Source organism: Nerophis ophidion, linkage group LG01, assembly GCF_033978795.1.
Source record: "Nerophis ophidion isolate RoL-2023_Sa linkage group LG01, RoL_Noph_v1.0, whole genome shotgun sequence".
Taxonomy (NCBI): domain Eukaryota; kingdom Metazoa; phylum Chordata; class Actinopteri; order Syngnathiformes; family Syngnathidae; genus Nerophis; species Nerophis ophidion.
The window spans coordinates 90,924,419-90,951,112 of NC_084611.1; the positions used below are offsets into that span (position 1 = coordinate 90,924,419).

Genomic DNA, 26,694 nt, shown 5'->3' on the forward strand with positions numbered 1-26,694 from the left:
GGTGCTGGAGCCTATCTTAGCTTCATTCAGCCGGAAGGCGGTGTCCACCCTTGACAAGTCGCCACCTGATCACACAGATACCATTCACACATTAGGGAGCATTTAATGCTGCCAATCAACCTAAAAAGAAGAAATTAAATAATGTCAAATATTCGTGATGTTTGATATCGTAAATACGCGCGTTAAGACAGTGGTGCAATGACGCCCCCTGGTGGAAGAAGTAAATGTTGTAAGCACAACCACAGTAACTGGAGTATGCGCGTTAATAAAATAAAGGTGCAATGCTGCCCCCTGGTGGAAGAAGCAAGCACAACCAAAAGCAATCACCTTGATGAGCTTCAGCTGATAAGCACTTAAGTGACGTCACTTCTTTTTTTTCCGTCCTTAGCAAGTCTAAAAGAAAATGTTTGCAAGCAAAATGTCAATAATCTTTAGAAGAAGTTCTGCTCTCTTTCTGCTCCTCTTTTGGACCTCTTGTCAGGCACAAGTAAGAACTTTAATTGTTTCTTTTTGTGTCGTGTTCATTTACATGTTGGATGTACTTATGTGTCATGTTTGTATACATGTTGGATGTACTTATGTGTCATGTTGGATGTACTTATGTGTCATGTTCATATACATGTTGGATGTACTTATGTGTCATGTTCATATACATGTTGGATGTACTTATGTGTCATGTTCATATACATGTTGGATGTACTTATGTGTCATGTACATGTTGGATGTACTTATGTGTCATGTTTGTACATGTTGGATGTACTTATGTGTCATGTTTGTACATGTTGGATGTACTTATGTGTTGTGTTCATATACATGTTGGATGTACTTTTGTGTTGTGTTCATATACATGTTGGATGTACTTTTGTGTCATGTTCATATACATGTTGGATGTACTTATGTGTCATGTTCATATACATGTTGGATGTACTTATGTGTCATGTTTGTACATGTTGGATGTACTTATGTGTCATGTTCATATACATGTTGGATGTACTTATGTGTCATGTTCATATACATGTTGGATGTACTTATGTGTCATGTTTGTACATGTTGGATGTACTTATGTGTCATGTTCATATACATGTTGGATGTACTTATGTGTTGTGTTCATATACATGTTGGATGTACTTTTGTGTTGTGTTCATATACATGTTGGATGTACTTTTGTGTCATGTTCATATACATGTTGGATGTACTTATGTGTCGTGTTCATATACATGTTGGATGTACTTATGTGTCATGTTCATATACATGTTGGATGTACTTATGTGTCATGTTCATATACATGTTGGATGTACTTATGTGTCATGTTTGTACATGTTGGATGTACTTATGTGTCATGTTCATATACATGTTGGATGTACTTATGTGTCATGTTCATATACATGTTGAATGTACTTATGTGTCATGTTCATATACATGTTGGATGTACTTATGTGTCATGTTTGTACATGTTGGATGTACTTATGTGTCATGTTTGTACATGTTGGATGTACTTATGTGTCATGTTCATATACATGTTGGATGTACTTATGTGTCATGTTCATATACATGTTGGATGTACTTATGTGTCATGTTTGTACATGTTGGATGTACTTATGTGTCATGTTCATATACATGTTGGATGTACTTATGTGTTGTGTTCATATACATGTTGGATGTACTTTTGTGTTGTGTTCATATACATGTTGGATGTACTTTTGTGTTGTGTTCATATACATGTTGGATGTACTTTTGTGTCATGTTCATATACATGTTGGATGTACTTATGTGTCATGTTCATATACATGTTGGATGTACTTATGTGTCGTGTTCATATACATGTTGGATGTACTTATGTGTCATGTTCATATACATGTTGGATGTACTTATGTGTCATGTTTGTACATGTTGGATGTACTTATGTGTCATGTTCATATACATGTTGGATGTACTTATGTGTCATGTTCATATACATGTTGGATGTACTTATGTGTCATGTTCATATACATGTTGGATGTACTTATGTGTCATGTTCATATACATGTTGGATGTACTTATGTGTCATGTTCATATACATGTTGGATGTACTTATGTGTCATGTTCATATACATGTTGGATGTACTTATGTGTCATGTTCATATACATGTTGGATGTACTTATGTGTCATGTTCATATACATGTTGGATGTACTTATGTGTCATGTTTGTACATGTTGGATGTACTTATGTGTCATGTTCATATACATGTTGGATGTACTTATGTGTCATGTTCATATACATGTTGGATGTACTTATGTGTCATGTTTGTACATGTTGGATGTACTTATGTGTCATGTTCATATACATGTTGGATGTACTTATGTGTTGTGTTCATATACATGTTGGATGTACTTTTGTGTTGTGTTCATATACATGTTGGATGTACTTTTGTGTCATGTTCATATACATGTTGGATGTACTTATGTGTCGTGTTCATATACATGTTGGATGTACTTATGTGTCATGTTCATATACATGTTGGATGTACTTATGTGTCATGTTCATATACATGTTGGATGTACTTATGTGTCATGTTTGTACATGTTGGATGTACTTATGTGTCATGTTCATATACATGTTGGATGTACTTATGTGTCATGTTCATATACATGTTGAATGTACTTATGTGTCATGTTCATATACATGTTGGATGTACTTATGTGTCATGTTTGTACATGTTGGATGTACTTATGTGTCATGTTTGTACATGTTGGATGTACTTATGTGTCATGTTCATATACATGTTGGATGTACTTATGTGTCATGTTCATATACATGTTGGATGTACTTATGTGTCATGTTTGTACATGTTGGATGTACTTATGTGTCATGTTCATATACATGTTGGATGTACTTATGTGTCATGTTCATATACATGTTGGATGTACTTATGTGTCATGTTTGTACATGTTGGATGTACTTATGTGTCATGTTCATATACATGTTGGATGTACTTATGTGTCATGTTCATATACATGTTGAATGTACTTATGTGTCATGTTCATATACATGTTGGATGTACTTATGTGTCATGTTTGTACATGTTGGATGTACTTATGTGTCATGTTTGTACATGTTGGATGTACTTATGTGTCATGTTCATATACATGTTGGATGTACTTATGTGTCATGTTCATATACATGTTGGATGTACTTATGTGTCATGTTTGTACATGTTGGATGTACTTATGTGTCATGTTCATATACATGTTGGATGTACTTATGTGTTGTGTTCATATACATGTTGGATGTACTTTTGTGTTGTGTTCATATACATGTTGGATGTACTTTTGTGTTGTGTTCATATACATGTTGGATGTACTTTTGTGTCATGTTCATATACATGTTGGATGTACTTATGTGTCATGTTCATATACATGTTGGATGTACTTATGTGTCGTGTTCATATACATGTTGGATGTACTTATGTGTCATGTTCATATACATGTTGGATGTACTTATGTGTCATGTTTGTACATGTTGGATGTACTTATGTGTCATGTTCATATACATGTTGGATGTACTTATGTGTCATGTTCATATACATGTTGGATGTACTTATGTGTCATGTTCATATACATGTTGGATGTACTTATGTGTCATGTTCATATACATGTTGGATGTACTTATGTGTCATGTTCATATACATGTTGGATGTACTTATGTGTCATGTTCACATACATGTTGGATGTACTTATGTGTCATGTTCATATACATGTTGGATGTACTTATGTGTCATGTTTGTACATGTTGGATGTACTTATGTGTCATGTTTGTACATGTTGGATGTACTTATGTGTCATGTTTGTACATGTTGGATGTACTTATGTGTCATGTTTGTACATGTTGGATGTACTTATGTGTCATGTTCATATACATGTTGGATGTACTTATGTGTCATGTTCATATACATGTTGGATGTACTTATGTGTCATGTTCATATACATGTTGGATGTACTTATGTGTCATGTTCATATACATGTTGGATGTACTTATGTGTCATGTTCATATACATGTTGGATGTACTTATGTGTCATGTTCATATATATGTTGGATGTACTTATTTGTGTAAACGTGTTTATGTTCAGATTCACCCGGAAGAAGTTGAACACACTTCAGGTCAGAACAAATTCATCTTATATTATCTTTTTTTTGTAAATTAAAAATATATTCAGTTAATTTGAATTTCATTTAAAACTGATCTTAAATAAAATTATTTGTTTTTAAATCACGATGTAACAAAATATACCAAACAATTTTCCTCGTTAGCATTAGCCACGTTAGCGTTTTGATAACGAAGTGTCTGTTAGCTTTAGCCATGTTAGCACTTTTACATTTACTTGTCTGTTAGCATTAGCCATGTTAGCACCTAGCACCATTTTTAAATCACGATGTAACAAAATATACCAAACAATTTCCCTTGTTAGCATTAGCCACGTTAGCGTTTTGATATCGAAGTGTCTGTTAGCATTAGCCATGTTAGCACTTTTACATTGACTTGTCTGTTAGCATTAGCCGTGTTAGCACCTAGCACCTTTTTAAATCACCATGTAACAAAATATACTAAACAATTTCCCTTGTGGATCATTAAAGTTAGTCTAAGTCTAAAAAATATCTATCCATCCATTTTTACTGCTTGTCCCGTTCGGGGTCATGTCTCATATTACTAAATAAAATGTATTAAATATGTCTAAATAAAATATACTAAATGTGACTAAAATATACGAAATAAAATTGTGGACAAATGTGCATAATTATTTTTACATGACTAACGTAAATATGACTAAACAAATAAAATGAATGAGATGAAATATATTAGATGTGACTAAACTACAGTATATTAAATGTCTAAATAAAATAATGTGACTAAATAAAATATATTAAACATGACTAAATAAGTACATTATATTAAATGTGACTAAATAAAGTCAATGTAATTTTTTTTTACATATGACTAAAATAAATCAAATATATTACATTTTTCAAAAATATAATAAATCTGACTAAATAAATATATTAAATGTGACTAAATAAAATATATTAAATGTGACTAAAATATGCAAAATAAAAACAAACAAATGTGCATAATTATTTTACGTATGATTATATAAAATGAATATGACGAAACAAATGTATTAACTTTGTCTAAAGTATATAAAATCTGACTAAATAAATATATTAAATGTGACTAGATCACTAATGTATATTAAAAGTCTGAATAAAAGTGACTAAATAAAAATAATATAAAATGTGACTATATAAATATATCAAACATAACTAAATAACTACAGTACTTATGTGTCCTGTGAGTGAATAAATGAAAGTAAATAAAATATATGAAATGTGACTAAACTAATTATTTTACATATGACTAAATATAATAAATTAAATATGACTTAAAAATATCTAAAATGTGACTAAATGTATTAAATGCTACTAATGAACTATTAAATGTGACGAAATAACTATGAAATGAGACTAAAGTAATGCCTATCTAAATAAAATAAATGTGAGTAAATATTTTAAACATGACTAAAGTACAGTATTTTAAATGTGACTAAAATAAATCAAATATGACTTAACAAATATATCACATTTTTCTAAAATATGATAAATCTGACTAAATAAATATATTAAATGTGAGTAAATAAAATATATTAAACATGACTAAATAACTGCGGCATATAAAATGTGAGTAAATATAATAAATGTGAGTAAATATAATAAATATAAAAGGTGATGACTAAAGCGTGAAATATAATAAATGTAAAAGGTGATGACTAAAGTGTGAAATATAATAAATGTAAAAGGTGATGACTAAAGTGTGAAATATAATAAATGTAAAAGGTGATGACTAAAGTGTGAAATATAATAAATGTAAAACGTGATGTGAAATATAATAAATGTAAAAGGTGATGACTAAAGCGTGAAATATAATAAATGTAAAAGGTGATGACTAAAGTGTGAAATATAATAAATGTAAAAGGTGATGTGAAATATAATAAATGTAAAAGGTGATGTGAAATATAATAAATGTAAAAGGTGATGACTAAAGCGTGAAATATAATAAATGTAAAAGTTGATGACTAAAGCGTGAAATATAATAAATGTAAAAGGTGATGACTAAAGCGTGAAATATAATAAATTTAAAAGGTGATGACTAAAGCGTGAAATATAATAAATGTAAAAGGTGATGACTAAAGCGTGAAATATAATAAATGTAAAAGTTGATGACTAAAGCGTGAAATATAATAAATGTAAAAGGTGATGACTAAAGCGTGAAATATAATAAATGTAAAAGGTGATGACTAAAGCGTGAAATATAATAAATGTAAAAGGTGATGACTAAAGCGTGAAATATAATGTAAAAGGTGATGACTAAAGCGTGAAATATAATAAATGTAAAAGGTGATGACTAAAGTGTGAAATATAATAAATGTACAAGGTGATGACTAAAGCGTGAAATATAATAAATGTAAAAGGTGATGACTAAAGTGTGAAATATAATAAATGTAAAAGGTCATGACTAAAGTGTGAAATATTATAAATGTAAAAGGTGATGACTAAAGTGTGAAATATAATAAATGTAAAAGGTGATGACTAAAGCGTGAAATATAATAAATGTAAAAGGTGATGACTAAAGCGTGAAATATAATAAATGTAAAATGTGATGACTGAAGCGTGAAATATAATAAATGTAAAAGGTGATGACTAAAGCGTGAAATATAATAAATGTAAAAGGTGATGACTAAAGTGTGAAATATAATAAATGTAAAAGGTGATGACTAAAGTGTGAAATATTATAAATGTAAAAGTTGATGACTAAAGCGTGAAATATAATAAATGTAAAAGGTGATGACTAAAGCGTGAAATATAATAAATGTAAAAGGTGATGACTAAAGCGTGAAATATAATAAATGTAAAAGGTGATGACTAAAGCGTGAAATATAATAAATGTAAAAGGTGATGACTAAAGCGTGAAATATAATTAATGTAAAAGGTGATGACTAAAGTGTGAAATATAATAAATGTAAAAGGTGATGACTAAAGCGTGAAATATAATAAATGTAAAAGGTGATGACTAAAGTGTGAAATATAATAAATGTAAAAGGTCATGACTAAAGTGTGAAATATTATAAATGTAAAAGGTGATGACTAAAGTGCGAAATATAATAAATGTAAAAGGTGATGACTAAAGCGCGAAATATAATAAATGTAAAAGGTGATGACTAAAGCGCGAAATATAATAAATGTAAAAGGTGATGACTAAAGCGTGAAATATAATAAATGTAAAAGGTGATGACTGAAGCGTGAAATATAATAAATGTAAAAGGTGATGACTGAAGCGTGAAATATAATAAATGTAAAAGGTGATGACTAAAGTGTGAAATATAATAAATGTAAAAGGTCATGACTAAAGTGTGAAATATTATACATGTAAAAGGTGATGACTAAAGTGTGAAATATAATAAATGTAAAAGGTGATGTGAAATATAATAAATGTAAAAGGTGATGACTAAAGCGTGAAATATAATAAATGTAAAAGTTGATGACTAAAGCGTGAAATATAATAAATGTAAAAGGTGATGACTAAAGCGTGAAATATAATAAATTTAAAAGGTGATGACTAAAGCGTGAAATATAATAAATGTAAAAGGTGATGACTAAAGCGTGAAATATAATAAATGTAAAAGTTGATGACTAAAGCGTGAAATATAATAAATGTAAAAGGTGATGACTAAAGCGTGAAATATAATAAATGTAAAAGGTGATGACTAAAGCGTGAAATATAATAAATGTAAAAGGTGATGACTAAAGCGTGAAATATAATGTAAAAGGTGATGACTAAAGCGTGAAATATAATAAATGTAAAAGGTGATGACTAAAGTGTGAAATATAATAAATGTACAAGGTGATGACTAAAGCGTGAAATATAATAAATGTAAAAGGTGATGACTAAAGTGTGAAATATAATAAATGTAAAAGGTCATGACTAAAGTGTGAAATATTATAAATGTAAAAGGTGATGACTAAAGTGTGAAATATAATAAATGTAAAAGGTGATGACTAAAGCGTGAAATATAATAAATGTAAAAGGTGATGACTAAAGCGTGAAATATAATAAATGTAAAATGTGATGACTGAAGCGTGAAATATAATAAATGTAAAAGGTGATGACTAAAGCGTGAAATATAATAAATGTAAAAGGTGATGACTAAAGTGTGAAATATAATAAATGTAAAAGGTGATGACTAAAGTGTGAAATATTATAAATGTAAAAGTTGATGACTAAAGCGTGAAATATAATAAATGTAAAAGGTGATGACTAAAGCGTGAAATATAATAAATGTAAAAGGTGATGACTAAAGCGTGAAATATAATAAATGTAAAAGGTGATGACTAAAGCGTGAAATATAATAAATGTAAAAGGTGATGACTAAAGCGTGAAATATAATTAATGTAAAAGGTGATGACTAAAGTGTGAAATATAATAAATGTAAAAGGTGATGACTAAAGCGTGAAATATAATAAATGTAAAAGGTGATGACTAAAGTGTGAAATATAATAAATGTAAAAGGTCATGACTAAAGTGTGAAATATTATAAATGTAAAAGGTGATGACTAAAGTGCGAAATATAATAAATGTAAAAGGTGATGACTAAAGCGCGAAATATAATAAATGTAAAAGGTGATGACTAAAGCGCGAAATATAATAAATGTAAAAGGTGATGACTAAAGCGTGAAATATAATAAATGTAAAAGGTGATGACTGAAGCGTGAAATATAATAAATGTAAAAGGTGATGACTGAAGCGTGAAATATAATAAATGTAAAAGGTGATGACTAAAGTGTGAAATATAATAAATGTAAAAGGTCATGACTAAAGTGTGAAATATTATAAATGTAAAAGGTGATGACTAAAGTGTGAAATATTATAAATGTAAAAGGTGATGACTAAAGCGCGAAATATAATAAATGTAAAAGGTGATGACTAAAGCGTGAAATATAATAAATGTAAAAGGTGATGACTGAAGCGTGAAATATAATAAATGTAAAAGGTGATGACTGAAGCGTGAAATATAATAAATGTAAAAGGTGATGACTAAAGCGTGAAATATAATAAATGTAAAAGGTGATGACTAAAGTGTGAAATATAATAAATGTAAAAGGTGATGACTAAAGTGTGAAATATAATAAATGTAAAAGGTGATGACTAAAGCGTGAAATATAATAAATGTAAAAGGTGATGACTAAAGCGTGAAATATAATAAATGTAAAAGTTGATGACTGAAGCGTGAAATATAATAAATGTAAAAGGTGATGACTAAAGTGTGAAATATAATAAATGTAAAAGGTGATGACTAAAGTGTGAAATATAATAAATGTAAAAGGTGATGACTAAAGCGTGAAATATAATAAATGTAAAAGGTGATGACTAAAGCGTGAAATATAATAAATGTAAACGTTGATGACTAAAGCGTGAAATATAATAAATGTAAACGTTGATGACTAAAGCGTCAAATATAATAAATGTAAAAGTTGATGACTGAAGCGTGAAATATAATAAATGTAAACGTTGATGACTAAAGCGTGAAATATAATAAATGTAAAAGTTGATGACTGAAGCGTGAAATATAATAAATGTAAACGTTGATGACTAAAGCGTGAAATATAATAAATGTAAACGTTGATGACTAAAGCGTGAAAGACCTGCCTCAGGTGCACATGGCGAAGGGGGCGTGGCCTTCTTTGCGCTGAGGAGCTGCCACCAGCTGCTGCGAGGCGACGGCGGCGAGTTCTTCTCTCCGGACTACGTGTGCTCCAACCCGCCTCTCTGGTGCAACTGGACCATCCAGGTGGGTCCCGGCAAGCGGGTCCAGCTGCACCTGGAGGACCTGACCCCGGACGACGCCTGCCACCTGAAACAGGACCAGATCCACCTGGACGAGCCCGCCGGCCCCTCGGGGGCTCACAAGGTCCTGCAGAGGTGCTGGCGGGAGGCCAAGTACACGTCCTCGTCTCGGACCGTCCACGTGGTCCTGCTGATCGGGGGCTGGCCCGCCCAGCGCTACCGAGGCTTCTACGGCCGCTACCGGGCCTTTGGACCGCCTGTGGCCTATCACCCGCAGGACGGCGTCCCGGAGACCGAGCCCAGGTCCGAGTTGTCCCACGGCCTTGAGGAGTTTGGAGAGACCACGGCGGGGGGACAACATCCCACATCCTCGTTTGTGGAGTGGACCGCACCTGCTGAGGTGAGTGGACCTGCTGGACCTGCTGGGGACACAAAGGTATATCAAGACCAGGGGTCACCAAGGCCAGGTCGCCCGTAAGGACCAGATGAGTCGCCCGCTGGCCTGTTCTAAAAATAGCTCAAATAGCAGCACTTACCAGTGAGCTGCCTCTATTTTTTAAATTGTATTTATTTACTAGCAAGCTGGTCTCGCTTTGCTCCACATTTTTAATTCTAAGAGAGACAAAACTCAAATAGAATTTGAATATTTTAAAGACTTTGTCTTCACTTGTTTAAATAAATTCATTTATTTTTTTCACTTTTCTTCTTATAACTTTCAGAAAGACAATTTTAGAGAAAAAATACAACCTTAAAAGTGATTTTAGGATTTTTAAACACATATACCTTTTTATCTTTTCAATTCCTTCCTCTTCTTTCCTGACAATTTAAATCAATGTTCAGGTCATTTTTTTATTATTATTGTAAAGAATAATAAATACATTTTAATTTAATTCTTCATTTTAGCTTCTGTTTTTTCGACGAAGAATATTTGTGAAATATTTCTTCAAACTTATTATGATTAAAATTCCCCAAAAAATTATTCTGGCAAATCTATAAAATCTGTATCAAATTTAAATCTTATTTCAAAGTCTTTTGAATCTCTTTTAAAATGTTCTGGAAAATCTAGAAGAAAAAAGGATTTGTCTTTGTTAGAAATATAGCTTGGTCCAATTTGTTATATATTCTAACAAAGTGCAGATTGGATTTTAACCTATTTAAAAAACGTGTCATCAAAATTATAAAATTAATCTTAATCCGGAAAAATGACTAATGATGTTCCATAAATTATTTTTAATTTTTTTTTTAAAAAGATTCGAATTAGCTAGTTTTTCTCTTCTTTTTTCGGTTAACATTCTAATTTTAAAGAGTCGAAATGGAAGATAAACTATGTTTCCAAATTTATTTTTCATTTTTTTCCTGTTTTCTCCTCTTTTAAACCGTTTTAAACCGTTTTTTCATCATTTATTCTCTACAAAAAATCTTCTGTAAAAGGAAAAAAAATGTACGACGGAATGACAGACAGAAATACCCATTTTTTTTCTATATATAGATTTATTTATTAAAGGTAAATTGAGCAAATTGGCTATTTCTGGCAATTTGCTCAATTTACCTATTTAAAACAGGTAATCAAAATTCAAAAATTAATCTTAATCAGGAAAAATTAATGATGTTCTATAAAAAAAAGTTTTTTATTTTTTCAAAAAGATTCGAATTAGCTAGTTTTTCTCCATATTTTTCGGCTGAATCTTGAATTTTAAAGCCTCAAAAATTAAGATAAACTATGTTTCAAAATGTAATTTTCATTTTTTCCTGTTTTCTCCTCTTTTAAACCGTTCAATTAAATGTTTTTTTCCCACCATTTATTCTCTACAAAAAACCTTCCGTAAAAGGAAAAAAAATGTATATCAGACAGAAATACCCATTTTTATATATATATAGATTTATTCATTAAAGGTAAATTGAACAAATTGGCTATTTCTGGCAATTTATTGGAGTGTGTATCAAACTGGTAGCCCTTGGCATTAATCAGTACCCAAGAAGTAGCTCTTGCTTTCAAAAAGCTTGGTGACCCCTGATCTAGAATATCTAGAAATGACCACCAGGTGGCAGCCTTGCTCTTCACCTTTCCTTTGATGCCTTTTTACACCCCAACTTTTCATGGTTAAGATGCTAAGCTAACGTGCTAACGCCAGGACTTAGCGCTTCTTTCTTGGAGCTGGCGTTTTTTAATCACAACTATTTGTCCAGCGTTGATGTGCCGATTTCACCGAGATTATTTGCGACGTAAACACGGAAGTCTGGCGCCGCTCAAATAGCAGGGAAATAGAAAAGCGCTGCGCTGCCTCTTTGGTGTCCTCTTCCACTGATTTGTTGTTTTACTGGAAGCGGACTTTGAGTTGAACACGGTTGAGAAAATCCTAAAAGATCATGAATACTCTAATAGTCTTTAAAACAAATTCATTTTAACAAGGATGGGAACACAAACGCAAAGTTTTAAGAGGGAAAAAACACTTAAACATGTCTTTAATCTTAAAGAGGAAGTATGTTCACAATCATGTAAGACAGCACCTGGCTTTTACTTTTTTAAAATATTCTAAATTATAAAAACTAGCAAAAGTCAGTTAAATGTTTAAATAAGTTCTGTCTTTCTGGTTTTATATACATGATGTAAGTATATATAGTATATACATGATGTAAGTATATATGTAGTATCTAGTAACATTCATAATAACATGTAATATATACATGATGTAAGTATATATGTAGTATCTAGTAACATTCATAATAACATGTAATATATACATGATGTAAGTATATATGTAGTATCTAGTAACATTCATAATAACATGTAATATATACATGATGTAAGTATATATGTAGTATCTAGTAACATTCATAATAACATGTAATATGTACATGATGTAAGTATACATGTAGTATCTAGTAACATTCATAATAACATGTAATATGTACATGATGTAAGTATATGTGTGGTATCTAGTAACATTCATAATAACATGTAATATATACATGATGTACGTATATGTGTGGTATCTAGTAACATTCATAATAACATGTAATACATACATGATGTACGTATATATGTAGTATCTAGTAACATTCATAATAACATGTCATATATACATGATGTAAGTATATATGTAGTATCTAGTAACATTCATAATAACATGTAATATAGACATGATGTAATTGTAAATGTAGTATCTAGTAACATTCATAATAACATGTAATATATACATGATGTAAGTATATATGTAGTATCTAGTAACATTCATAATAACATGTAATATATACATGATGTAAGTATATATGTAGTATCTAGTAACATTCATAATAACATGTAATATAGACATGATGTAATTGTAAATGTAGTATCTAGTAACATTCATAATAACATGTAATATATACATGATGTAAGTATATATGTAGTATCTAGTAACATTCATAATAACATGTAATATATACATGATGTAAGTATATATCATGTAGTAACATTCATAACATGTAATATATACATGATGTAAGTATATATGTCATGTAGTAACATTCATAATAACATGTAATATACACATGATGTAAGTATATATGTAGTATCTAGTAACATTCATAATAACATGTAATATATACATGATGTAAGTATATATGTAGTATCTAGTAACATTCATAATAACATGTAATATATACATGATGTAAGTATATATGTCATGTAGTAACATTCATAATAACATGTAATATATACATGATGTAAGTATATATGTCATGTAGTAACATATGTAATATTTACATATTTTCATCATCTTAAGCACATGGCAACGTGTTAATTTCTTGTTTCCTTCGACAACACCACTAATCACGGCACACTTGAGACAACAAAGACTACTTTGGGACAAACGATGATCCAGAACCTTATATTTTTGAGCCTGAATATAAGGAGGATGATACAAGTTTTAGAAGTTGTGTGCTAAACAGATGCAGCTTTAGTGAAACACTAAGCAACATGTAGCAGTATTGCTAAGTGCTAAACAAGATATACAAACATAAAAAAACAACCACTTACTGTACAGAGTCTGCGCTCACTGGGATAAAGACTGGTGGGATGTTTATATCTTATTCATCATAATCCTCACGAAGGGTTGAAAAAAACGTGTCTTTCTCGCCATCCGCGGGATGAAGTGGGATGTCCAAGTTGACCAACTTGTGGGTTTATGTCCGCAACCTTCGACTATCCAGGCGAGACGCGTGATTTTATAATCTCGAATCAACTTTCACCTGCTCAGAGGCGATGCAGCATAAGCTAGTTAGCACGTATAATAAGAATATTGCTAACACTGAGGTGGGGACATGTACATGAGGTGTTGTTGCAGCTTTTTGGAAGGTTTCTTTAGTCTCGTTATTGTAAGCCACCTCTTGCTAGAGGTTTTTTATTAACTTTATTTTGGAATTTAAAACACATTTTTAAAAACCAGAGCGTGTTCTTGTCTCACGTGGCGATTGTGAATGGTCAGTACAATTCCTTCATAGTCTTTCACTCAAGCTTTTATTTTTTTAAATCTCCATTTCCCTGCACTGACTATTTAGTTTTTCCTTGGACGAGGAACTTGTGGGCCCTGGCTAAGGAGCCCTGCCAGACAAGACCAGGACTGTCAAAGTTCACCACGGTCTCTGGTTGTTCATGGTCTGTTACGAGTCTTAATGCCGACACAAAGATTGTGTATTAAGAGTGGGCGATCTACTGCACGGTTATAAAAGTATATTGGATCTTCTTTTCCACGCAGTCTGATAGTTTATATATCAATGATGAAATATTAACATTGCATCACATGCCAATACGGCCTTTTTAGTTTATAAAATTGCAATTTTAAATTTCCCGCAGAGTTTCTTGTTGAAAACGTCGAGGAATGATGACGCGTGTTTGTGACGTCTCGGATTGTAGCGGACATTTTGTTCCAGCCCGATCCCAGCTATAAGTAGTCTGCTTTAATTGCATAATTCCACAGTATTCTGGACATCTGTGTCGCTGAATCTTTTGCAATTTGTTCAATGAATAATGGAGACGTCAAAGAAGAAAGATGTAGGTGTGAAGCGGTGTATTGCGGCCGCCTTTAGCAACACAAACACAGCCGGTGTTTCCTTGTTTACATTCCCAAAGGTGAAGCTGAAAACGTCAGTATGATGACGCGTGCGTGTGACGTTTCGGATTATAGCTGACATTTTGTTCCAGCCCGATCCCAGCTATAAGTAGTCTGCTTTAATCGCATAATTACACAGTATTCTGGACATCTGTGTTGCTGAATCTTTTCCAATTTTTTCAATGAATAATGGAGACGTCAAAGAAGAAAGCTGTAGGTGTGAAGCGGTGTATTGTGGCCGCCTTTAGCAACACAAACACAGCCGGTGTTTCCTTGTTTACATTCCCAAAGGTGAAGCTGAAAACGTCAGTATGATGACGCGTGCGCGTGACGTCACGGATTGTAGTGGACATTTTGTTCCAGCCCGATCCCAGCTATAAGTAGTCTGCTTTAATCGCATAATTCCACAGTATTCTGGACATCTGTGTCACTGAATCTTTTCCAATTTGTTCAATGAATAATGGAGACGTCAAAGAAGAAAGATGTAGGTGTGAAGCGGTGTATTGCGGCCGCCTTTAGCAACACAGACACAGCCGGTGTTTACTTGTTTACATTCCCGAAGGTGAAGCTGAAAACGTCAGTGTGATGGCGCGTGGCGTCTCGGATTATAGCTGACATTTTGTTCCAGCCCGATCCCAGCTATAAGTAGTCTGCTTTAATCGCATAATTCCACAGTATTCTGGACATCTGTGTCACTGAATCTTTTCCAATGTGTTCAATGAATAATGGAGACATCAAAGAAGAAAGATGTAGGTGTGAAGCGGTGTATTGCGGCCGGTTTTAGTAACACAAACACAGCCGGTGTTTTATTGTTTACATTCCCGAAGGTGAAGCTGAAAACGTCAGTATGATGACGCGTGAGTGTGACATCTCGGATTGTAGCGGACATTTTGTTCCAGCCCGATCCCAGCTATAAATTGCCTGCTTTAATCGCATAATTACACAGTATTCTGGACATCTGTGTCGCTGAATCTTTTGCAATTTGTTCAATTAATAAAGGAGACGTCAAAGAAGAAAGATGTAGCTTGGAAGCGGTGTATTGCGGCCGTTTTTAGCAACACAAACACAGCCGGTGTTTTATTGTTTACACTCCAGAAGGTGAAGCTTTACTATGGAACAGAGCGGTCAAGTGAACATGGTTTCTGACCACATGTCAACCGGCAGGTTTCGGTGAGAAAATGGTGGTAATAAGTTGGCTCTTACTGTAGACATGAGCGGAGCTTGCGTCGTTCCTCGTGCACCTGTCAAAGAGGCAGCTGCGGACTGTCTTGCCGCCCCCGAACGTGGGATGCTTCCACTGTAGAGGGGGGGGGGGGGGGGGGGGAAAGCGCATCCCGGCCCCAACGGCTGCCTTCGCGTGGCCTCATCGAGAAACATGGCTTCCCTCAGAGACACTGGCGGTCACCACACCCCTCCAACTTTCACGTACGACCAAATAATCTCAATAAAACACTAGTAACACAATAAGCAGATATGGGATTTTTCCAGAATTATCCTAGTAAATGTGTCTAATAACATCTGAATCGCTCCCACTGCCCTCCTTTTTTTTTTTTTCTCCCTAGTCCTTCACTCTCACTTTCCTCATCCACGAATCTTTCATTCTCGCTCAAATTAATGGGGAAATTGTTGCTTTCTCAGTCGGAATCGCTCTGGCTGCTGGTGGCCATGATTGTAAACAATGTTCAGATGTGAGGAGCTCCACAACCCGTGACATCACGCGCACATCGTCTGCTACTTCCGGTACAGGCAAGGCTTTTTTATTAGCGACCAAAAGTTGCGAACTTTATCGTGGATGTTCTCTACTAAATCCTGTCAGCAAAAATATGGCAATATCGCGAAATGATCCCTCAGAGACACTGGTGGTCACCACACCTGTGGCCACACCCTTCCGACTTTCAGGTACGACTATATAATTTCACTAAAACACCAGTAACACAATAAACAGATATGGGATTTTCCAGAATTATCCCTAGTAAATGTGTCTAATAACATCTGAATCGCTCCCACTGCCTTCCTTTTTTTTCTTTCTCCCTAGTCCTTCACTCTCACTTTCCTCATCCACGAATCTTTCATTTTCGCTCAAAATAATGGGGGAAATCGTCGCTTTCTCGGTCCGAATCGCTCTGGCTGCTGGTGGCCATGATTGTAAACAATGTTCAGATGTGAGGAGCTCCACAACCCGTGACGTCACGCGCACATTGTCTGCTACTTCCGGTACAGGCAAGGCTTTTTTATTAGCGACCAAAAGTTGGGAACTTTATCGTGGATGTTCTCTACTAAATCCTGTCAGCAAAAATATGGCAATATCGCGAAATGATCCCTCAGAGACACTGGCGCTCACCACACCCGTGGCCACACCCTTCCGACTTTCAGGTACGACTATATAATCTCACTAAAACACCAGTAACACAATAAGCAGATAAGGGATTTTCCCGAATTATCCTAGTAAATGTCTAATAACATATGAATCGCTCCCACTGCCCTCTTTTTTCTTACTAGTCCTTCACTCTAACTTTCCTCATCCACGAATCTTTCATTTTCGCTCAAAATAATGGGGGAAATCGTCGCTTTCTCGGTCCGAATCGCTCTGGTTGCTGGTGGCCATGATTGTAAACAATGTTCAGATGTGAGGAGCTCCACAACCCGTGACGTCACGCGCACATCGTCTGCTACTTCCGGTACAGGCAAGGCTTTTTTATTAGCGACCAAAAGTTGGGAACTTTATCACCGATGTTCTCTACTAAATCCTTTCAGAAAAAATATGGCAATATTGCGAAATGATCCCTCAGAGACACTGGCGGTCACCACACCCGTGGGCACACCCTTCCGACTTTCAGGTACGACTATATTATCTCACTAAAACACCAGTAACACAATAAGCAGATATGGGATTTTCCAGAATTATCCTAGTAAATGTGTCTAATAACATATGAATCACTCCCACTGCCCTGCTTTTTTTTTCTCCCTAGTCCTTCACTCTCACTTTCCTCATCCACAAATCTTTCATCCTCGCTCAAATTAATGTGGAAATTGTCGCTTTCTCGGTCCGAATCGCTCTGGCTGCTGGTGGCCATGATTGTAAACAATGTTGAGATGTGAGGAGCTCCACAACCCGTGACGTCACGCGCACATCGTCTGCTACTTCCGGTACAGGCAAGGCTTTTTTATTAGCGACCAAAAGTTGCAAACTTTATCGTGGATGTTCTCTACTAAATGATCAAGAATGAGACGTAGACTGGACCTGCTATCCCCGTTTAAATAAGAACATCTCATTTCAGTAGGCCTTTAAAGGTTACTCGGTGTTAGAGAGTCTTGTCAAAACACGCATCGATGTCTCCAAAACAAGACCTCGGGGACCGCAGCCAAGCATAGTCAACTTCTCAAACGCTTTGAAGTCCTCAAAAATTTAAACCTACGGAGTGAATTTGTGTTTAAGATTCTTGGGGTCCTTTTTTTTTTTTTTGCAAGAATGATCAAATAATTCCAATATTTTTCATGTCAGTCCTCAGAGAAGAAGTTCCTGGCGGGGCCGACGTCGCCAACATCCGGCCACGCCGTCTCCCGCTCGCAAAGAGGCGTCGCCCGCATGCTTTCTGACCTTCCGGCGGACGAGCGTCCCCCCGGGAGCCCGGCAACCAAACGCAGGGACGTGGACGACCACGTTAAGAATCAAGCCGCCGTGCCAGGGTTGCCTGGAGACCATCAGGACTTGGCCTCGAAACGAAGAGAAGGCGCTGAAAACAAGATTAAAGAATCGGACTCTGAAGAAACCGGCGAGCAGGGTCCGCCGCACCCCAGCATGGTGGAACCGCTGTCAGACCCCCGGGGGAACCGTGAGTACAAACCACTGATCCACAAATATGCTGCAGAGTGAGAGCTCCTCCTAATTGTTCTGCAGGGAACGTCCACAACGGTTCTGGAGTCCATGGACCCAGTGGTGAGTTCTTGTTGGACCACATCCTAGAAGCCCAAATTCTAACACAGGGGTCACCAAGACCAGGTCGCCCGTAAGGACCAGATGAGTCGCCCGCTGGCCTGTTCTAAAAATAGCTCAAATAGCAGCACTTACCAGTGAACTGCTTTTATTTTTTTAAATTGTATTTATTTACTAGCAAGCTGGTCTCACTTTGCTGGACTTTTTTAATTCTAAGAGAGACAAAACTCATAGAATTTGAAAATCCAAGAAAATATTTAAAAGACTTGGTCTTTACTTGTTGAAATAAATTCATTTTTTTTTTTTTACTTTGCTTCTTATAACTTAAAAAAGACAATTTTAGAGAAAAAAATAAAATCTTAAAAATGATTATAGGATTTTTAAACACATTTACCTTTTTAAATTATTTCCTCTTCTTTCCTGACAATTTAAATCAATGTTAAAGTATTTCTTTTTTTATTGTAATAAATACATTTTAATTTAATTCTTCATTTTAGCTTCTGTTTTTTCGATGAAGAATATTTGTGAAATATTTCTTCAAACTTATTATGATTAAAATAAAAAAATTTTTTCTGGCAAATCTAGAAAATTCTGTAGAATCTAATTTAAATCTTATTTCAAAGTTTTTTGAATTTCTTTTAACATTTTTGTTCTGGAAAATCTAGAAGAAATATTGATTTGTCTTTTTTAGAAATATAGCTTGGTCCAATTTGTTATATATTCTAACAAAGTGCAGATTGGATTTTATCCTTTTTAAAACATGTCATCAAAATTAATCTTAATCCGGAAAAATTACTAATGATGTTCCATAAATTATTTTTAAATTTTTTTTAAAAAAAGATTCGAATTAGCTAGTTTTTCTCTTCTTTTTTCGGTTGACATTCGAATTTTAAAGAGTCGAAATAGAAGATAAACTATGTTTCCAAATTTAATTTTCATTTTTTTCCTGTTTTCTCCTCTTTTAAACCGTTTTTTCATCATTTATTCTCTACAAAAAACCTTCCGTAAAAGGAAAAAAAATGTACGACGGAATGACAGACAGAAATACCCATTTTTTTTCTATATATAGATTTATTTATTAAAGGTAAATTGAACAAATTGGCTATTTCTGGCAATTTATTTAAGTGTGTATCAAACTGGTAGCCCTTCACATTAATCAGTACCCAAGAAGTAGCTCTTGGTTATAAAAAAGGTTGGTGACCCCTGGTCTAAGAAGTACTGGCTTGTCGTCTGCAGACCAGCTCTTTGAAGTGACTGTGGAGGTCCACTTCAGTCAGAACCAGGTACAGACGGGCGGGTCCCTGATGAAGTCCGTCAAGGCTCTGGTACGTGTCCCGGGTCCACGGTTTTACAAACCCGGTTGGGAAATGGTGTTAGATGTAAATATAAACAGAATACAATGATTTGCAAATCCTTTTCAATCCATATTCAGTTGAATATGCTACAAAGACAACATATTTGATGTTCAAACTCATAAACATGTTTTTTTGTGCAAATAATAATTAACTTAGAATTTGATGCCAGCAACACGTGACAAAGAAGTTGGGAAAGGTGGCAATAAATACTGATAAAGTTGAGGAATGCTCATCAAACACTTATTTGGAACATCCCACAGGTGTGCAGGTTAATTGGGAACAGGTGGGTGCCATGATTGGCTATAAAAACAGCTTCCATGAAATGCTAAGTAATTCACAAACAAGGATGGGGTGAGGGTCACCACTTTGTAAGCAAATTGTCGAACAGTTTTAGAACAACATTTCTCAACGAGCTATTGCAAGGAATTTAGGGATTTTACCATCTACGGTCCGTAAAATCATCAAAAGGTTCAGAGAATCTGGAGAAATCACTGCACGTAAGCGATGGTATTACGGACTTTTGATCTCTCAGGCGGTACTGCATCAAAAACCGACATCAGTGTGTAGAGGATATCACCACATGGGCTCAGGAAGACTTCATAAATCCACTGATAGTAACTGCAGTTGGTCGCTACATCTGTAAGTGCAAGTTAAAACTGTACTATGCAAAGCGAAAGCCATTTATCAACAACACCCAGGAACTCCGCCGACTTGGCTGGGCTCAAGCTCATCCAAGATCAATCAATCAATCAATCAATCAATGTTTATTTATATAGCCCCAAATCACAAATGTCTCAAAGGACTGCACAAATCATTACGACTACAACATCCTCGGAAGAACCCACAAGATGGACTGATGCAAAGTGGAAAAGTGTTCCGTGGTCTGACGAGTCCACATTTCAAATTATATTTGCAAACTGTGGACGTGGTGTCCTCCGGAACAAAGAGGAAAATAACCATCCGGATTGTTATAGGCACAAAGTTCTAAAAGCCAGCATGTGTGATGGTATGGGGGTGCATTAGTGCCCAAGGCATGGGTAACTTACACATCTGTGAAGGCACCATTAATGCTGAAAGGTCCATACAGGTTTTGGAGCAACATATGTTGTCATCCAAGCAATGTTATCATGGACGCCCCTGCTTATTTCAGCAAAACAATGCCAAGACGTGTTATAACAGTGTGGCTTCGTAGTAAAAGAGTGCGGGTACTTTCCTGGCCCGCCTGCAGTCCAGACCTGTCTCCCATGGAAAATGTGTGGCGCATTATGAAGCCTAAAATAGGACAGCGGAGACCCCGGACTGTTGAAGGACTGAAGCTCTACATAAAACAAGAATGGGAAAGAATTTTACTTTCAAAGCTTCAACAATTAGTTTCCTCAGTGTTGTTAAAAGAAAAGGTGATGTAACACAGTGGTGAACATGCCCTTTCCCAACTACTTTGGTACGTGTTGCAGCCATGAAATTCTAAGTTAATTATTATTTGCCAAAAAAAATAAAGTTTATGAGTTTGAACATCAAATATGTTGTCTTTGTAGCATATTCAACTGAATATGGGTTGAAAAGGATTTGCAAAATCATTGTATTCTGTTTATATTAATGTAACACAATTTCCCAACTCATATTGAAACGGGGTTTGTACATTTGTTGGCGTCTAACCGGGCGGTTCTGCAGGTTCTTCAACATCTGAACGGGCTGGACGTCCCGCTCACGCTGACCTTTAAGAGAATCAAACGGTGGGTCCGAGAAGCTCTCTTCCTGCTGGTGCGAAACGCTGAGTCGTGTTTGTATCCAGGCTACGTGCGGGAGAACTTCACATCATTTGGATCAACACCGGCCCGGACAGCGAGAACCGCCACGTCTACGCCAGCGTGCACTCGGACCTGCAGGGACTTGTCGGCGTCTCCCTGACGGGGAACCAAAACAAGGCCGTCATCGCCTCGGTGTCCATCGCAGGTAGTCTTGTCATCAGAACCTAAAGGCCTACTGAAAGCCACTACTAGCGACCACACAGTCTGATAGTTTATATATCAATGATGAAATATTAACATTGCAACACATGACAATATGGCCGCTTTAGTTTACTAAATTACAATATTTAATTTCCCGCGGAGTTTCTTGTTGTTTTATAATTTGTTCAATTAATAATGGAGACGTCAAAGAAGAAAGCTGTAGGTGGGAAGCGGTGTATTGCAGCTGCCTTTAGCAACACAAACACAGCCAGTGTTTCTTTGTTTAAAATTCCCGAAGGTGAAGCTTTACTATGGATCAGAGCAGTGAAGCGAACATGGTTCCCAACCACATGTCAACCGGTAGTTTTCGGTGAGAAAATTGTGGTAATGAGTCTGCTCTTACTGTAGACATGAGCGGAGCTTGCGTCGTTCCTCGTGCACCTGTCAAAGAGGCACCTGTCAAAGGCCTACTGAAAGCCACTACTAGCGACCACACAGTCTGATAGTTTATATATCAATGATGAAATATTAACATTGCAACACATGCCAATACGGCCGCTTTAGTTTACTAAATTACAATTTTAAATTTCCCGCGGAGTTTCTTGTTGAAAACGTCGCGGAATGATGACGCGTGTTTGTGACGTTTAGAGTTGGAGGGGACATATTAGCCCAGCACTTGCGGCTAAAAGTCGTCCGATTTAATCGCATTATTCCACAGTATTGTGTCGCTGAATCTTTTATAATTTGTTCAATTAATAATGGAGACGTCAAAGAAGAAAGCTGTAGGTGGGAAGCGGTGTATTGCAGCTGCCTCTAGCCACACAAACACAGCCGGTGTTTCATTGTTTACATTCCCGAAGGTGAAGCTTTACTATGGATCAGAGCAGTCAAGCGAACATGTCAACCGGTAGTTTTCGGTGGTAATAAGTCGGCTCTTACTGTAGACATGAGCGGCGCTTGCGTCGTTCCTCGTGCACCTGTCAAGGAGGCACCTGTCAAAGGCCTACTGAAAGCCACTACTAGCGACCACGCAGTCTGATAGTTTATATATCAATGATGAAATATTAACATTGCAACACATGCCAATACGGCCGCTTTAGTTTACTAAATTACAATATTTAATTTCCCGCGGAGTTTCTTGTTGAAAACGTCGCGGAATGATGACGCGTGTTTGTGACGTTTAGAGTTGGAGGGGACATATTTGCCCAGCACACTTGGGGCTAAAAGTCGTCCGATTTAATCGCATTATTCCACAGTATTGTGTCGCTGAATCTTTTATAATTTGTTCAATTAATAATGGAGACGTCAAAGAAGAAAGCTGTAGGTGGGAAGCGGTGTATTGCAGCTGCCTTTAGCAGCACAAACACAGCCGGTGTTTCATTGTTTACATTCCCGAAGGTGAAGCTTTACTATGGATCAGAGCAGTCAAGCGAACATGTCAACCGGCAGTTTTCGGTGAGAAATTTGTGGTAATAAGTCGGCTCTTACTGTAGAGATGAGCGGAGCTTGCGTCGTTCCTCGTGCACCTGTCAAAGAGGCAGCTGCGGACTCTCTTGCCTCCTCCGACCGGCCGCCCCCGAACGTGGGATGCTTCCACTGTAGAGGAAGGGGAAAAAAAAGCTCAGCCCGGCCCCAACAGCTGCCTTCGTTTCGCCTCGTCGAGAAACGTGGCTTCCCTCAGAGACACTGGTGGTCACCACACCCCTCCGACTTTCAGGTATGACTATATAATCTCAATAAAACACCAGTATCACAATAAGCAGATAAGTGAAGTGAATTATATTTATATAGCGCTTTTCTCAAGTGACTCAAAACGCTTTACATAGTGACACCCAAGATCTAAGTTACATTTAAACCAGTGGGGGTAGCACTGAGAGCAGGAGGGTAAAGTGTCTTGCCCAAGGACACAACGGCAGTGACTAGGTTGGCACAAGTGGGAATCGAACCTGCAACCCTCAAGTTGCTGGCACCGCCACTCTACCAACCGAGTTATGCCACCCCTAAAGGATTTTCCAGAATTATCCTAGTAAATGTGTCTAATAACATCTGAATCGCTCCCACTGCCCTCTTTTTTTCTTCTTTTTCTAGTCCTTCACTCTAACTTTCCTCATCCACGAATCTTTCATCCTCGCTCAAATTAATGGAGAAATCGTCGCTTTCTTGGTCCGAATCGCTCTGGCTGCTGGTGGCCATGATTGTAAACAATGTTCAGATGTGAGGAGCTCCACAACCCGTGACGTCACGCGCACATCGTCTGCTACTTCCGGTACAGGCAAGGCTTTTTTATTAGCGACCAAAAGTTGCGAACTTTATCGTCGATGTTCTCTACTAAATCCTTTCAGCAAAAATATGGCAATATCGCGAAATGATCCCTCAGAGACACTGGCGGTCACCACACCCGTGGCCACACCCCTCCGACTTTCAGGTACGACTATATAATCTCACTAAAACACCAGTAACACAATAAGCAGATAAGGGATTTTCCAGAATGATCCTAGTAAATGTGTCTAATAACATATGAATCGCTCCCACTGCCCTCTTTTTTCTTTTTTTCAAGTCCTTCACTCTAACTTTCCTCATCCACGAATCTTTCATCCTCGCTCAAATTAATGGGGAAATCGTCGCTTTCTCGGTCCGAATCGCTCTCGCTGCTGGTGGCCATGATTGTAAACAATGTTCAGATGTGAGGAGCTCCACAACCCGTGACGTCACGCGCACATCGTCTGCTACTTCCGGTACAGGCAAGGCTTTTTTATTAGCGACCAAAAGTTGTGAACTTTATCGTGGATGTTCTCTACTAAATCCTTTCAGCAAAAATATGGCAATATCGCGAAATGATCAAGTATGACACATAGAATGGAGCTGCTATCCACGTTTTAATAAGAAAATCTCATTTCAGTAGGCCTTTAAAGACATACAGTGGGGCAAAAAGTATTTAGTCAGCCACAGATTGTGCAAGTTCTCCCACTTAAAATGATGACAGAGGTCTGCAATTTTCATCATAGGTACACTTCAACTGTGGATGACAGAATGTGAAAAAAAAATCCAGGAATTCACATTGTAGGAATTTTAAAGAATTTATTTGTAAATGATGGTGGAAAATAAGTATTTGGTCAAGCATTCAAAGCTCTCACTGATGGAAGGAGGTTTTGGCTCAAAATCTCACAATTCATTCTTTCCTTAACACGGATCAATCGTCCTGTCCCCTTAGCAGAAAAAAAGCATGCTGTTTCCACCCCCATGCTTCACAGTAGGTATGGTGTTCTTGGGATGCAACTCAGTATTCTTCTTCCTCCAAACACGACGAGTTGAGTTTATACCAAAATGGATACATGGATGACACAGCAGAGGCTTGGGAGAATGTCATGTGGTCAGATGAAACCAAAATAGAACTTTTTGGTATAAACTCACCTCGTCGTGTTTGGAGGAAGAAGAATACTGAGTTGCATCCCAAGAACACCATACCTACTGTGAAGCATGGGGGTGGAAACATCATGCTTTGGGGCTGTTTTTCTGCTAAGGGGACAGGACGATTGATCCGTGTTAAGGAAAGAATGAATGGGGCCATGTATCGTGAGATTTTGAGCCAAAACCTCCTTCCATCAGTGAAAGCTTTGAATGCTTGACCAAATACTTATTTTCCACCATAATTTACAAATAAATTCTTAAAAATTCCTACAATGTGAATTGCTGGATTTCCTTTCCGCATTCTGTCTCTCACAGTTGAAGTGTACCTATGATGAAAATTACAGACCTCTGTCATCATTTGAAGTGGGAGAACTTGCACTATACTTTTTGGCTCCACTGTAAATGGCAGAACTTTGGACTGGAACCAAAGCAGATTCCTCCTTTCTGCAGACGTCAACGAGTGCGGGACCCAGTTGGCGCGGTGTGACGTCAACGCAGAATGTGCCGACCAATTTGGATCCTACTCCTGCCGCTGCAAAGCGGGCTTCAGGGACGAGTCCCGTCCGGGTCCCGGCGGAACCGTCTGTGTCGACGAGAAGGTGGAAGGTATGTGAGAAAATGTTGAAGTGACACTTCACTACGTTGATTGTGGTTCAGGTTCCAGCTCCGGCTGCACTGGAGGTCTGTCGGCCGAGACCAAGGGCGTGTACGTGGTCTTCTTCCTGCTCAGCGCCCTCATCCTCCTGCTGCTGGTGACCGCCTGCACCTTGTACCGCCGCCACCACCGGGGGGGCTTCTCGCTACGCTTCGCCAGCAAAGGCCACGCCTCTCAGCGATGTCGTGACGACGGCTACTCCAGCCCCGCCAACTCGGACCTTCCGCCGCCCCCGCCGCCTCGGGACGGATGGGCCCCGCAGAGGGAGCGGCGTGCGGCGGTTGACGTGCCGCTGCTCCGCTTCGGCGCGCTGAGACCGTCCGACAGCTACACGCAGGCGGCCGGCCGCAGTTGACCTTTCTTTGGCTTTTGTGTTACCATGGGAAATAGTCACTTCACTAGGTACACATCCAAATAAAAGTTCCACATT

The 26,694-nt window shown here is 36.7% G+C and overlaps 1 protein-coding gene across 1 annotated transcript; it reads left to right on the forward strand.

Annotated features, from left to right (window-relative positions):
• Window positions 1-320: 320 nt before the first annotated feature.
• zgc:66455 (uncharacterized protein LOC393502 homolog) lies at window positions 321-26,641 on the forward strand. Its single transcript, XM_061886051.1, has 10 exons — window positions 321-487; window positions 4,109-4,139; window positions 9,741-10,273; window positions 18,466-18,796; window positions 18,862-18,900; window positions 20,134-20,222; window positions 21,924-21,985; window positions 22,045-22,205; window positions 26,060-26,215; window positions 26,267-26,641. Exons 1-10 carry the CDS (start codon window positions 404-406, stop codon window positions 26,617-26,619), a joined length of 1,839 nt encoding a protein of 612 aa, XP_061742035.1. The 5' UTR covers window positions 321-403; the 3' UTR covers window positions 26,620-26,641.
• Window positions 26,642-26,694: the final 53 nt, after the last annotated feature.